Below are 13,949 nucleotides of genomic sequence, written 5' to 3'. Positions count from 1 at the left end.
ATGTCGGTAACAGACTCTGTTTTTCTCCGGATAGCAAGAGCTACATCGTCAAAGCAAGCATGGGAGATTCTCAAGGCAGACTTTGGAGAGACCAAGAATATTCAGTGTGAGAAAATGGTGGATCTTATACGGGAGTATAATCTCATGGTGATGGAGAACGAAGACAGGTTTCATGAGTTCATTGAGAAGTATATGGAGGTTGTGAACCGGGCAAAGTTCTATGGACACAAGATTCCTGATCGAGATCTAATGCGTAGGCTTTTTCGCAACTTGCCTCCAGTTAAGGTTGAACTACGCTAAAATCATGATTGATTGTGAGAAAATACACTCTGTGAAGTTCTGCAAATCTTGCGAGAAGTCGAAGATGGGTTTAAGGAGGCTGAAGAAGCTTCGCTTAACAACAAAACCTCGGAATGCTACTCCAAAAACAAGAGAGATAGACAATAGAGAGTTTTCTACCTATGTTTCTTATGCTGAAAGAAAATTAATTTAGGAAGTAAGCAAATGTTCTATTTTGGTAGTTTTCTAATTCTTAAATCTTAATATAAAACAAAATGTTGAATTTCGTAGTTTGTTTGTGTAACATCCCAATTTCGGCCCAATTAGGGAAAGCCCATCAATGCCAAACCCACTCCAGAAACCCTAGTATAAATAGGGAATTAAATGAGAAGGAGCCTCATTTGTCTTCTAAAAACCTAGCCACCCAAAGAAAAGAGAGAAAGAGAGAAGAAGGGAAAACCGCTGCTGTCTTGTTTGACAATTTTCCGACGATCCGTAAGGAACCACGCGACGTACAACCTATCCAAGTGAAGCCCCGAGTGTCTTCTTTCTAGAGAGACTAAGTTCATCCGGATCGGAGATCTGTGCCGGGAGATATCGCTGTTTCCGTGTCGGGTGTCCAGATCTGCTTTGTTGCTAAGGTGAGGATTAGATCTAGGTTCTTCTTCTTATTCTTTTATCTTCTTCTGGTGTGGGAAGTCTAGATCTGATAAGTCTAGGTTGTTTTCATGTGCATCTAGATAGATCCATGTATATATATATATATATATATAATTAATATGAATTAGGACTCTCATTAGAGGAAGCACCAGCATACCTAATTGTTCACCCTGCTTTGTGGTTAGTGTTTGGAAAAAAATAGCTAGATCAGGTGTCCGTCTCGGTGGAGGTGTGCCGAGGTACGGATTGATTGCTGGATTAGTTCCGTCTATGTGACCGTGGCATTAATTCATCGTCAGGTGGTTAGACGAACCACCATGCATGTCTTTGTGACCTGGCAATGTTGAGCATGTCTGTGTGACCTGGTGCCTGTCTTTGTGACCTGGCGATGTAGAGCCTGTCTGTATGACCTGGCGAAGCCTGTCTGTGTGACCTGGCGGAGCCTGACCTGGCAAGATTGGAGACGCCTCTTTGATAGTTGTTTGTGCACTTCTAGAGTGCTTGTTTGTTGCTTGTTGGGTTTATACTTGTCATATTGGTTGGAAATGATCGAGTGGGAAGAGTGCCTGGTTTGGTTCTCACTGAGTAATTTCCCCAAATTACTCACCCCTCTCTTCTAAATCCATATTACAGGTGAGTCTAATGAATGTGATTGTGATGATGTTTGGGAAGAACTAGATGAGTAGCTCTAGTGTGGTGTGCCTTCAGAGATGGAGGAAGTTTTATTTGTTTTAAGAACTATTTCGTATTTTCTTTTAAGACAATGTTTTCTATTTTATTCAAATTCATTTTCAGTATTTCATTTTTAATTGTAAGACTTGGATTTGGGTTTGGGTTGTTATTCAGAATTTATTGGCTTAGGATAGCTAATATCACCGGTTTAGCTTGGTTTCCTTCGGAACCCAGGGTCGGGGTGTTACAATTGGTATCAGAGCCTAGGTTCGAGTTAGAAAAAAAGAGAGTGTTAAGTCTAGAGTAGTGGGGTTCGGAATCGGATTTTAAATATATATATATATATATACATTAAAAAAATAAAGTTTTCAAATATTTTTCTAATATTTTCGGATTTAAAATAAAATAATTTTAATTTTAATTTTCAAAAAAAAAGTGAATTTTGGATTTAAAAAAAAAAAAACCACCACCTGGATTAACCTCTCTAGTTTTTTGTTTGTAATTTTATTTGCAGGAAGTTAGTTTTTACGGGACCAGACTGACTTATCTGCCTTTATGTTTTGTAATGAAGATGCCTCTGAAAGCAAAGAATGTGCGCAACAGATCCCAAGCTCGTCGCTCCAGTGAGGAGGAAGAGACCACTGGCATGAGAGGAAGTGTGAACCGAGTTCCAGTGCACCAACAGCGTAACCCACCGCCAGCCCCAGTGGACCAGCAGGGTGGAAATCTTGCTGGAAATGTGCCTGTTCAAGTGCCAGCCGCAACCCATGCTGCAGTCTTGGAGGAGTTGTGCCGCTATCAGGAGATGTATGGTCACTTGAACCCTGAGGTGGGTGTGAATGCCCAGCAGCAGCAGCATCAGCAGGAGAATGTGCCGCCACCAGTGTTTGTTCAGCCTCAGAATGTGCCTCCGCCGCCCATGCATGTGCCGCCACCTATGATTGTGCCGCCAGTGTCTACTCAGCAGCAGCATGTACCTCCGCCTCCCCCAATGCCTGCTAATGAGTCTGGTCTGACGTATTATCAGGCCATGAAACATATGAGGGATATGGGGATGGAAGCCTTTGGTGGAAGATCTGATTCAGTGTCTGCTGATAACTGGAGAAAGAGGCTAGAGAGGAACTTTGAAGCCATGAGATGTCCGGAGGGTTACCGGAAAGACTTAGCCGTGCAATACCTGAAGGAAAAGGCGCTGATATGGTGGGAAGGTGTAGTGGAAGCAACTCAGGGTCGCTATGTGATGCAGGAGACGGTTAATCCATTCTAGTCTACTAGTTATTTTCCTTTTTAAGTATTTTCCTTTTCTAATTAGGATTCTAGTAACTTTCCTTATCTCTAGGAATTTAGGAATTACCTATTTTATGTCTTAGGCTTTCTCTATATAAAGAACCTTAGGAGATATGTTTTAGGAACAACTTTCATCATAACTATTAATCAAAGACTTCGAGTTTTCGAGCTTTACCTTTCTGGTGGATTCCAGAGCATATTTTCTTCGAGCTTGTCGCTTGCGAGCTTGAGTTTCAATTCCAAGACCAACGCTTGTTGTCTTGGTGCATTCCGACTGCGTCAAGTGGTATCAGAGCAGGTTTTCTCCTACTCTTTTCAAAGCTTGAACGGCTATGGGTGATCGACCAGCATCCGGAGCGGACATCGAGAGTTTGAAAGTGGATCTCGCCACTTTAAACACTCGGATGGCGGAGATGCTAACAGCAATAGCGGGTCTACCAGGGCAGATTGCGAACGCTATGCAAGGAGGAGGAGAACAGAGGGGACCAAATCAGAATCAACAAGGCGGAAACAATCCGGCCGTTAGGGAACAAGTCCGGGTCCAGCAAGGTAGAAACAATCAACAACCCGTTGGGAACATTCGGCAACGAGGCAGGAACAATCGGGTAGTTGTTGACAACTCCAGTTCAGAGGAAGACTCTGAAGAAGAAGTAGAGGAACAAGAGATTCAACAAAACAATCAGGATTACCGGGTGAAGGCTGACATTCCATTGTTCTATGGGACTATGGGTGTAGAGGAGTTTCTCGACTGGCAAATCGATGTTGATCGATTCTTTGATGTTATGGGCGTACCGGAGAACAAACAGGTTAAGATGGTGGCAATTAGGTTGAAGAAAACTGCCGCTGTATGGTGGGATAAGCTGGTTGTCCAAAGGCAAAGACAGAGAAAGGGTCCTGTTAGGACATGGAGACGAATGAAGCAGCTGATGACTGAGCGGTTCTTACCAGAAGACTATGAACAGATTCTCTACAAGATGTACATTGATTGTGTACAAGGAAGCAGGACCGTGACTGATTATACAGCTGAGTTCTTACGTTTCTCTGAACGTAATGACTTAAACGAAACAGAGAATCAGAAGGTGGCCAGATACATCAGTGGTCTAAGGGGCTCTCTTCAAGGAAAAATAGGGTTACAGACTGTGTGGACGATTCAAGAAGCATCGAGTCTAGCCTTGAAAGCGGAATTGATGGAGAAATCATCTCGGGGGTTCACAACTTTCAGGAGACCCTCGGGTCAGAACAACTTCGAACCATCCGGAGAGAAGGACAAAGGTGTGGTTAACAGAGATTCCAACGCTACCAACAAAGGAGCAAGTAGTTCCAATAGTGGCGTTCAAAAGGACAAAGCACCCGCTCTGAAACAGAGCAATTCTTATGCTAGGCCAACCATCGACAAGTGTTTCCGTTGTCAAGGAACAGGTCACAAGTCGAACGTCTGTCCCAGTAGAAAAACGGTGGCATTGCTAGAGGAAGAGGAAGACGACTTCATGGAGAATGAGGAGTATGAGGGAGTTGAATTTGCGGAAGAGGAATCTGAGGACAGAATCAACATTGTGTTACAGCGACTCTTGCTATCATCTAAAGAAGGGGGTCAACGCAAGAATCTGTTTAGGACGCATTGTTCTATTCAGAATAAGGTGTGCAATGTGATTGTTGACAATGGGAGCTCCGAGAATTTAGTTTCTCAGAAGCTGGTGGAATATTTGAAACTTCCCACAACTCGTCATGAAAAGCCGTATAGTCTCGGATGGGTGAAGAAAGGGTCTAAGGTAGGAGTTAGTGACACTTGCAAAATTCCTCTATCAATTGGTAAGCACTACAAAGAGGAGATAATCTGTGATGTCTTAGACATGGATGTTTGTCATATTCTCCTTGGGCGACCATGGCAATATGATAACGACATAACGTACCGAGGATGTGACAATGTGATCATGTTTACGTGGGGAACTCATAAGATTGCAATGGCACCTGTTAAGGATTTTGGTAGCGTTACAAAGGAGAGGAAGTCAAGCTTCCTAGTCATGTCACATGATGACAAAGAACTTGACAAGGCTGTTAAGGAATCAAAGTGTTTTTATCCGATTGTGGTCAAGGGGTTGATGAGCGCCGTGACGGAGGAGACAACAACTCCACGTGAGGTTTTAGAAATTTTGGAAGACTACAAAGAGTTAGTTGCGGAGGAACTACCTAACGACCTGCCCCCTATGCGTGATATTCAGCATCACATCGACTTGATTCCAGGTTCTAGTCTACCTAATCTTCCCCACTATCGAATGAGTCCTAAAGAGAATGAAATTGTAAGAGACCAGATTGAAGATCTGCTGAGGAAAGGGTTAATCCGCGAGAGCATGAGCCCTTGTGCTGTACCGGTTCTTCTCGTTCCAAAGAAGGGTAATCAGTGGCGAATGTGTGTTGATTCTAGGGCCATCAACAAGATAACAATCAAGTACCGGTTTCCTATCCCACGGTTGGAAGATATGCTGGATGAGTTAAATGGATCGAGAGTGTTTTCGAAAATAGATCTTCGAAGTGGGTACCATCAGATTCGAATCAGACCTGGAGATGAATGGAAGACTGCTTTTAAGAGCAAAGACGGATTATACGAGTGGTTGGTGATGCCTTTCGGATTGTCAAACGCTCCTAGTACTTTTATGAGACTAATGAATCAAATTCTCCGTCCTTTCATTGGGTCTTTTCTGGTGGTTTACTTCGACGATATCTTGATCTACAGCAAAACCAAAGGCGACCACTTGGAGCATCTAAAACGGGTTTTGAAAGTCTTACAAGAAAACCAGCTGTACGTGAACTTAAAGAAGTGTACTTTTTGCACAAACAAGCTGCTATTTCTTGGGTTCGTCGTTGGTGAGGATGGAATTCAGGTGGATGAAGCCAAAGTAAGTGCAATTAAAGAGTGGCCAGTTCCTAAATCAGTAACTGAGGTGCGCAGCTTTCATGGTTTAGCCACTTTCTACAGAAGATTCGTAAGAGACTTCAGTACCATTACTGCACCCATTACTGAATGCTTGAAGAAGGGGAAGTTTCAGTGGGGTCCGGAACAAGACAAGAGCTTTGCGTTGATTAAGGAGAAGCTTTGTACTGCTCCAGTTTTAGCTTTGCCGGATTTTGATAAGGTGTTTCAGGTGGAGTGTGACGCAAGTGGTGTGGGAATTGGAGCTGTATTGTCACAAGAGAAGCGACCTGTTGCTTTCTTTAGTAAAAAATTGAGTGACGCACGTCAGAAGTGGAGTACGTATGACCAGGAATTCTATGCTGTGTTTCGAGCTTTAAGGCAATGGGAACACTATCTGGTTCAACGCGAGTTTGTTCTCTTTACGGACCATCAGGCACTCAAGTTTCTTCACAGCCAGAAGGTGATAAACAAGATGCATGCGCGTTGGGTTAGCTTTCTACAAAAATTCCCTTTTATTATTCAGCACAAGTCTGGAACACTCAATAAGGTAGCAGACGCTTTGAGTAGAAGGACTTCTCTATTGACTACGTTAGCACATGAGATTGTGGGTTTTGAGTTTTTAAGGGAATTGTATGCACAAGATGAAGAATTCAAGGAATTGTGGAACAAGTGTTGTGGGAAGCATCCTTCGGCTGATTTCCATATCCGTGACGGTTTTCTTTTTAAAGAAGATCGGCTTTGCATTCCTTGTTCTTCCCTGCGCGAGCAGCTGATACGAGAACTGCATGGTGGGGGTCTTAGTGGTCATTTGGGACGAGATAAAACCATTGCAAGTTTGGAGGAAAGGTATTATTGGCCGCATCTTAGGAAAGACGCTGGGGTTATTGTTCGAAAGTGTTATATCTGTCAGGTTTCCAAGGGACAATCGCAGAATACAGGTCTTTACATGCCCTTACCTGTTCCTGAAGATATATGGCAGGATTTATCCATGGATTTTGTGTTGGGCTTGCCGAGGACACAACGAGGTGTGGATTCTGTGTTTGTTGTTGTTGACAGATTCTCCAAAATGACGCATTTCATCGCTTGTAGGAAGACAGCAGATGCGACCAACATAGCCAAATTGTTCTTTCGAGAAATCGTACGTCTCCATGGGGTTCCTAAATCCATCGTTTCAGACAGAGATACCAAGTTTCTCAGCCATTTCTGGATTACTTTATGGAGGATGTTTGGAACGAGTTTGAAAAGAAGTTCTACAGCTCATCCACAGAGTGATACGAACAGGACGTTGGGCAATATGATACGAAGTGTTTGTGGTGATAAACCAAAACAGTGGGATCTCGCTTTGCCACAAGTGGAATTCGCATACAACAGTGCCGTGCATTCAGCTACAGGAAAATCACCATTTTCCTTGGTGTATACCTCTGTCCCGAAGCATGTAGTCGATTTAGTGCCATTACCAAAAGCTCCTGAAGTTAGTGCATCAGCTGAGGCAATGGCTAAAGACATTTGGAAACTAAAGAAGCGGTTCGAGCAAGATTAGAAGCAACTGGGCAAAAGAATAAAAAAGCAGCAGATAAACGTCGAAGGCTCAAGGTTTTCAAAGAAGGAGATGAAGTGATGGTGTTTCTCAGAAAAGAAAGGTTTCCAGTTGGTACTTATCGCAAGCTTCAGCCTCGCAAGTATGGTCCTTTCAAGATTTTGCAGAAGCTTAATGACAATGCTTATGTGGTGGATCTCCCAGACGACATGAACATCTCTCCTACGTTCAATGTCGCTGACATTTATGAGTATCATGCCGATGGTGTCCTTTATCCAGATGAGAACTCGGGGTCGAGTTCTTTGGAGGTGGAGGAGACTGATGCAGGAGACGGTTAATCCATTCTAGTCTACTAGTTATTTTCCTTTTTAAGTATTTTCCTTTTCTAATTAGGATTCTAGTAACTTTCCTTATCTCTAGGAATTTAGGAATTACCTATTTTATGTCTTAGGCTTTCTCTATATAAAGAACCTTAGGAGATATGTTTTAGGAACAACTTTCATCATAACTATTAATCAAAGACTTCGAGTTTTCGAGCTTTACCTTTCTGGTGGATTCCATAGCATATTTTCTTCGAGCTTGTCGCTTGCGAGCTTGAGTTTCAATTCCAAGACCAACGCTTGTTGTCTTGGTGCATTCCGACTGCGTCACTATGAGTTAACCTACAATGATTTCAAGGAAGCATTTGCTGGAGAGTACTTTCCACCCGAAGCCTTGGATCAGATGGAGAGTGCCTTTGAAGAAATGCGTCAGGAGAACCTCTCTGTGAGAGAGTACAAGGAAGAGTTCAATAGGTTGAGGAGATTCTCCAGGAAGCACTTCACACAGGCTGACTTAGTCCGTCAATTCATGAAAGGTTTGAGGTTGGAGCTGAAGAGCAGATGTTCTGTCAGGAGGTATTCGACCTTGGTGGAGCTGGTGGAGACAGCTGCCATTCAGGAAACCAATTTAGAGGAGCTGAGGAGAGCTAGGCAAGCTCAAGCTCAAGCTCGACCATCTCGTATTCCGGAAGCACCAAAAAGGACCTGGGATGACATAGCAGCTTCGGTAACAATGGTGAGAGCTCAAAAGTGTCAGCGCTGTGGAAAGATGCACATGGGAAGGTGTGGTGTGGCTAAGTGCTATGGGTGTGGTAGTTTGGGCCACATAGAGAGGGAGTGCCCAGCAAATGCAAAGCATGGCAAGTGTCAGCGCTGTAGAAGGTATGGACACACCCTGAGGGATTGCAGGGCGGATTTGAGCAACCAGGAGGGGGTGAAAGCAGCACCGGGATTGCTCCCAACGCCACCAGCTAAGAGACAGGATGTTGGAGCTCGTGTTTTTGCCGTTGGAGATCCTGAGGGAGCAGCGCCGATCGCTGGTAAGTAATGTTGTGTGATATTATATGTTGCTTGTGAATAGGAATGTAGAAGAAAATGCATAACTAGTCATAAGTACACATCATCTAGGATCGGTCTCGGTAGGTAGGCGCGATTGCATATACCTTGTTCGACACCGGTGCCACAAGTAGCTTCATGAGCCTGGGGTTGGCCAAGTGTTGAACTTTCTCTGGGAAGTTCACCCCAGGTCTAAAGCAGTGGGAACTGCTGGAAGTGAGCAGGTGGAGACCATTGGTATCCATGAGGATGAGTCTATCTTGATGGAAGGAGCAGAGTTTCCTTGGACTCTAGTGGAAATGAAGTCGGGCTACTATGATGTTATCCTTGGAACAGATTGGCTGAAATATTATGAAATTGTTCTGAATTGCCGGAAGTCGAGGGCCTATGCTCTGCATCAAGAAGGTCGGAAAGTCTCTCAAGGAGTGAAGGCCGACACGGGATATGGAGGAAGGATGTGAACCTTTCTTGGCGACAATTTCCATGGTTGGAGAGGGAGCATATAAAAGCCTCGAGGAGATACCTATGGCAAATGAATACGCGGACGTATTTGAGACATTGACGGGACCACCGCACAAGAGAGGAGTCGACTTCACTATTGAAGTAGAACCAGGGACAGCCCCTGTTTCGAAGGTTCCATATCGGTTGGCACCGGCAGAGATGGCTGAGCTGAAGAAACAATTGGAGGACTTGACGGATAAGGGATTTATTCGGCCAAGTAGCTCACCGTGGGAAGCACCAGTATTGTTTGTGAAGAAGAAAGATGGAAGCTTTTGACTTTGCTTCGATTAGAGAGGCTTGAACAAGGTGACCATCAAGAATAAATATCCCCTGCCAAGGATTGATGAGTTATTGGACTAGCTAGAGGAGCTTCATGGTTCTCCAAGATCGATTTAACATCAGGCTACCATCAGATTCAGATAGCAGAGGAAGGAATTGTCCTTTGAGGTTGGTGATATGGTATATTTGAAGTTGAGAACCTTCAGAGGAAATGGCAACCATCGGAAGATGAAGAAACTCAAGCCAAGGTACATGGGACCGTACCCTATCTTTGAAAGGATAGGAGAGGTGGCTTACCGCTTAGAGTTGTCCAAGGAGTTAGTTGAGTTCCATGATGTGTTTTATATCTCGTTTTTGAGAAAAGTTGTGAGAGAGCCAGAGCTTATTTTGTCTCAGCCGCCAGTAGATGTGAGGAAGAATTTTTCGGTAGCCTATCAGCCTGTGGCAGTGTTGAAATTTCGGGAAATGGAGGTCAGTGATAAGAGGAAGCCATCAGTTAAGGTTTGTTGGGAAAAGGACAGTATCCGCGAGGAAATTTAGGAGTCAAAACAAGAAATGCTGAAGGATTACCCAGAGCTCTTTCAGGACAAGGGCGAAACCGGAGGAGTTGGAGAGAATTCGGGGGCGAATTCCTTGGAAGTCGGGGAGAGTTGTAACATCCCAATTTCGGCCCAATTAGGGAAAGCCCATCAATGCCAAGCCCACTCCAGCAACCCTAGTATAAATAGGGAATTAAATGAGAAGGAGCCTCATTTGTCTTCTAAAAACCCTAGCCACCCAAAGAAAAGAGAGAAAGAGAGAAGAAGGGAAAACCGCTGCTGTCTTGTTTGACAATTTTCCGACGATCCGTAAGGACCACGCGACGTACAACCTATCCAAGTGAAGCCCCGAGTGTCTTCTTTCTAGAGAGACTAAGTTCATCCGGATCGGAGATCTGTGCCGGGAGATATCGCTGTTTCCGTGTTGGGTGTCCAGATCTGCTTTGTTGCTAAGGTGAGGATTAGATCTAGGTTCTTCTTCTTATTCTTTTATCTTCTTCTGGTGTGGGAAGTCTAGATCTGATAAGTCTAGGTTGTTTTCATATGCATCTAGATAGATCCATGTATATATATATATTTAATATGAATTAGGACTCTCATTAGAGGAAGCACCAGCATACCTAATTGTTCACCATGCTTTGTGGTTAGTGTTTGGTAAAAATAGCTAGATCAGATGTCCGTCTCGGTGGAGGTGTGCCGAGGTACGGATTGATTGCTGGATTAGTGCCGTCTGTGTGACCGTGGCATTAATTCATCGTCAGGTGGTTAGACGAATCACCATGCTTGTCTTTATGACCTGGAATAGCCTGTCTATGTGACCTGGCAATGTTGAGCATGTCTGTGTGACCTGGTGTCTGTCTTTGTGACCTGGCGATGTAGAGCCTGTCTGTATGACCTGGCGAAGCCTGTCTGTGTGACCTGGCGGAGCCTGACCTGGCAAGATTGGAGACGCCTCTTTGATAGTTGTTTGTGCACTTCTAGAGTGCTTGTTTGTTGCTTGTTGGGTTTATACTTGTCATATTGGTTGGAAATGATCGAGTGGGAAGAGTGCCTGGTTTGGTTCTCACTGAGTAGTTTCCCCAAATTACTCACCCCTCTCTTCTAAATCCATATTGCAGGTGAGTCTGATGAATGTGATTGTGATGATGTTTGGGAAGAACTAGACGAGTAGCTCTAGTGTGGTGTGCCCTCAGAGATGGAGAAAGTTTATTTGTTTTAAGAACTATTTCGTATTTTCTTTTAAAACAATGTTTTCTATTTTATTCGGATTCATTTTCAGTATTTCATATTTAATTGTAAGACTTGGATTTGGATTTGGATTTTGGAATAAGAATAAGATGTTATTCGGAATTTATTGGTTTAGGATAGCTAATACCACCGGTTTAGCCTGGTTTCCTTCGGAACCCAAAGTCGGGATGTTACAGTTTGGCTCTTAAATCTTAATATAAACAGTAAAATGTTGCCTTCTTGAATTATAAAATGTTGAAATGAAACCATGATTCAGAGACTTTAGCATCATGGCAAGAATGTGTGTAGTCAAAAAGAGTGAGACGTGTAATAGATACAATTCTTTTCACTTTAAACTTTCGACATGTATCATTTTTATATGGTTAGTTCAGTAGAGGGGATAATAACATACATTCTATTAGGCTATACTAGATTAGTAACCTTAAGCTTATGCATATTGGAATTATATTTTTCACGAATTAATTCATCTAAATTCTTTGATAGCATTAGTAAAACTTAAAAATTATGGACTATTAAAAATATTTTCTGTAAACTTATCAATTAGTTAATATTTTTATAAAATAATAAAATATTAAAATCTCGATATTATTAATTTACAGAAATTTTACAGAATTATTTTTTGAGAAATTGATTTTTCTAAGCTTTTTTTTGTTAAAAGAAAAAAAAATACATGGACCGAATTGACCAGCAGGAGAAACATCTAATCCATAATGGACCGGGTCGGGTCAACCAGATATATATTTATTAAGGCAACGAGACTCGGTAAAAAACACGAGACTTTAACTCTTCTTCTCTTTCTGTTCTTGGTATCTCCGATTCTTACTAAAGGCTTACGAGGTTCAGGTAAAAAATTCTTACAAAAACCCTAGTTTCTTGAATCTCGGAAAAAAATTCCGTCGTTTACTGGAAATCTATTACTTGCTGAGCACAAAAAAAAAAAAAAAACGATTTTGAGTTTTGGCTCTCGAGCTCTTCTCATCTTGTTAAATCGGACCCATTTTTTGAAGTTTTCATAAATTTTAAAGAGTTGGGTTTGAAAAATTATCTGTTTATTGTCGATTTGAGCTAGGATTGGGTTCTAGATTTAAGGGTTTTGAGAATTGTTTTATCTTTGTTTGTGGACTCGAACTTAAAAGAGGTAGGGTTTGGTAATTTTGTGGATTTAGATATGTGGTATTAGCTGAGGAGATTCTTGCCTTCATCTTGTAGCTATGGAAGCTCACATGCAGATGAAAATCCCAGTGTTTAATGGAGACGACCATGAGATTTGGAGTATAAAGATGAGGACTCTTTTGATGGCTCGTGACCTGTGGGATATCGTAGAGAGTGGAGTCTCTGAAGAAAATACGAACCAGTCTTTGGAGGAATCGGCTAAGAGGACGAAAGATCTGAGAATCAAGGACATGACAGCTCTTCATATGCTGCAAATGTCGGTAACAGACTCTGTCTTTTTCTTGATAGCAAGAGCTACATCGTCAAATCAAGCATGGGAGATTCTCAAGGCAGGCTTTGGAGAGACCGAGGAGTTTAAGCGTAGGAAAAGGGGGGATCTTGTGGGGGAGTATTTTAACATGGTGATGAAGGAAGAAGACAGCTTTGATGAGTTCATTGAAAAGTTTATGAAGCTTGTGAACCGGTCAAAATTCTATGGAAACGACATTTCTGATCAAGAGCTCATCAGTAGGATCTTTTGTAGATTGCCTTCAAGGTTTGATCAGGCTCGAATCAACATTCCTCGTGGAAAATATTAAATAAGTGAAGTTGTGTACATCTTGCGAGATGTAGAATATGAGTTTAAGAAGCGTGAAGAAGCTTTGCAAAACCACAAAAACTCCAAAAACAAGAGAGGTAGACGATATCGATAGAGAGCTTTTTCTACATACTGTATGTTTTTTTGGTTGCTGAAAAACAATTTAGGAAGCAAATATTGTGTCGCTTAATGGTCGAGAAACTCTAAAATAGAGGTGCATTTGTCTTGAATGGTTATCTCTATTTTTCCCTCTAAAAATGAATATTCTCAATATATTTTTTTGTTATTTGTTCTTAACATCTTTTACTAATAAAATTTATGAATTGGTTCCACTTATTTTTTTTTACAAAAACTTATATAAATTATAATAATACTAATTTTGATAAATAAAATTTGTGAATTAATATTTTATTTTACATTTTATAAAAAATTTCATAAATTATAGTAATAGTAACATTTGACTACTAAAATTTTTAACCACTTATGTTATTTTTTTATGAAAGTTTCAACATATTAAAATAATACTAAAAATTAAAATTTATAAATTTAAAAATAAAATTGCTGTTATTTTTTGTTTATTTTTATGTATTTTTAATTTGTAATTACTTTTTGTAGTTTAATTTCAATGAGAATTTTTATATTTAATAATATCATATGTTGTTTTTTAAACTATAACTAAAATTATCACATTTATATTTATAAAAAATATACTTTTGCATAAATATAAAGATTTAAAAGTTAAAAGACTACTTTACATATAAAAAAAGTTTATCTCTATTATAGAGGGAAAAAATAGAATTCCTCTATATTTGGAGGAAAAAAAAAGCAATCTCTATTTTAGAGATGAAAATAGAGGAAGGTTGGAGCATAATCTCTATTTTCACCTCTAAAATAGAGATGGATTAAAGAT

At 41.3% G+C, this 13,949-nt stretch overlaps 1 protein-coding gene across 1 annotated transcript; it reads left to right on the top strand.

The window, feature by feature from the left end:
* The first annotated feature begins 12,066 nt into the window (after positions 1-12,066).
* Positions 12,067-13,336, top strand: LOC18022883. Its single transcript, XM_024158897.1, has 2 exons — positions 12,067-12,132; positions 12,499-13,336. The coding sequence occupies exon 2, from the start codon at positions 12,501-12,503 to the stop codon at positions 13,038-13,040; it is 540 nt and encodes a 179-aa protein (XP_024014665.1). The 5' UTR covers positions 12,067-12,132; positions 12,499-12,500; the 3' UTR covers positions 13,041-13,336.
* Positions 13,337-13,949: the final 613 nt, after the last annotated feature.

This window comes from Eutrema salsugineum, unplaced genomic scaffold (genome assembly GCF_000478725.1).
Source record: "Eutrema salsugineum unplaced genomic scaffold, Eutsalg1_0 scaffold_14, whole genome shotgun sequence".
Classification (NCBI taxonomy): Eukaryota; Viridiplantae; Streptophyta; class Magnoliopsida; order Brassicales; family Brassicaceae; genus Eutrema; species Eutrema salsugineum.
The sequence above is the reverse complement of the archived record's forward strand: the minus strand, read 5'-3'. Positions and strand labels throughout refer to the sequence as shown.

Coding starts and splice junctions, on each gene's coding strand:
- LOC18022883 (XM_024158897.1), top strand. CDS start 12,501: ATGGAAGCTCACATGCAGATGAAAATCCCAGTGTTTAATGGAGACGAC.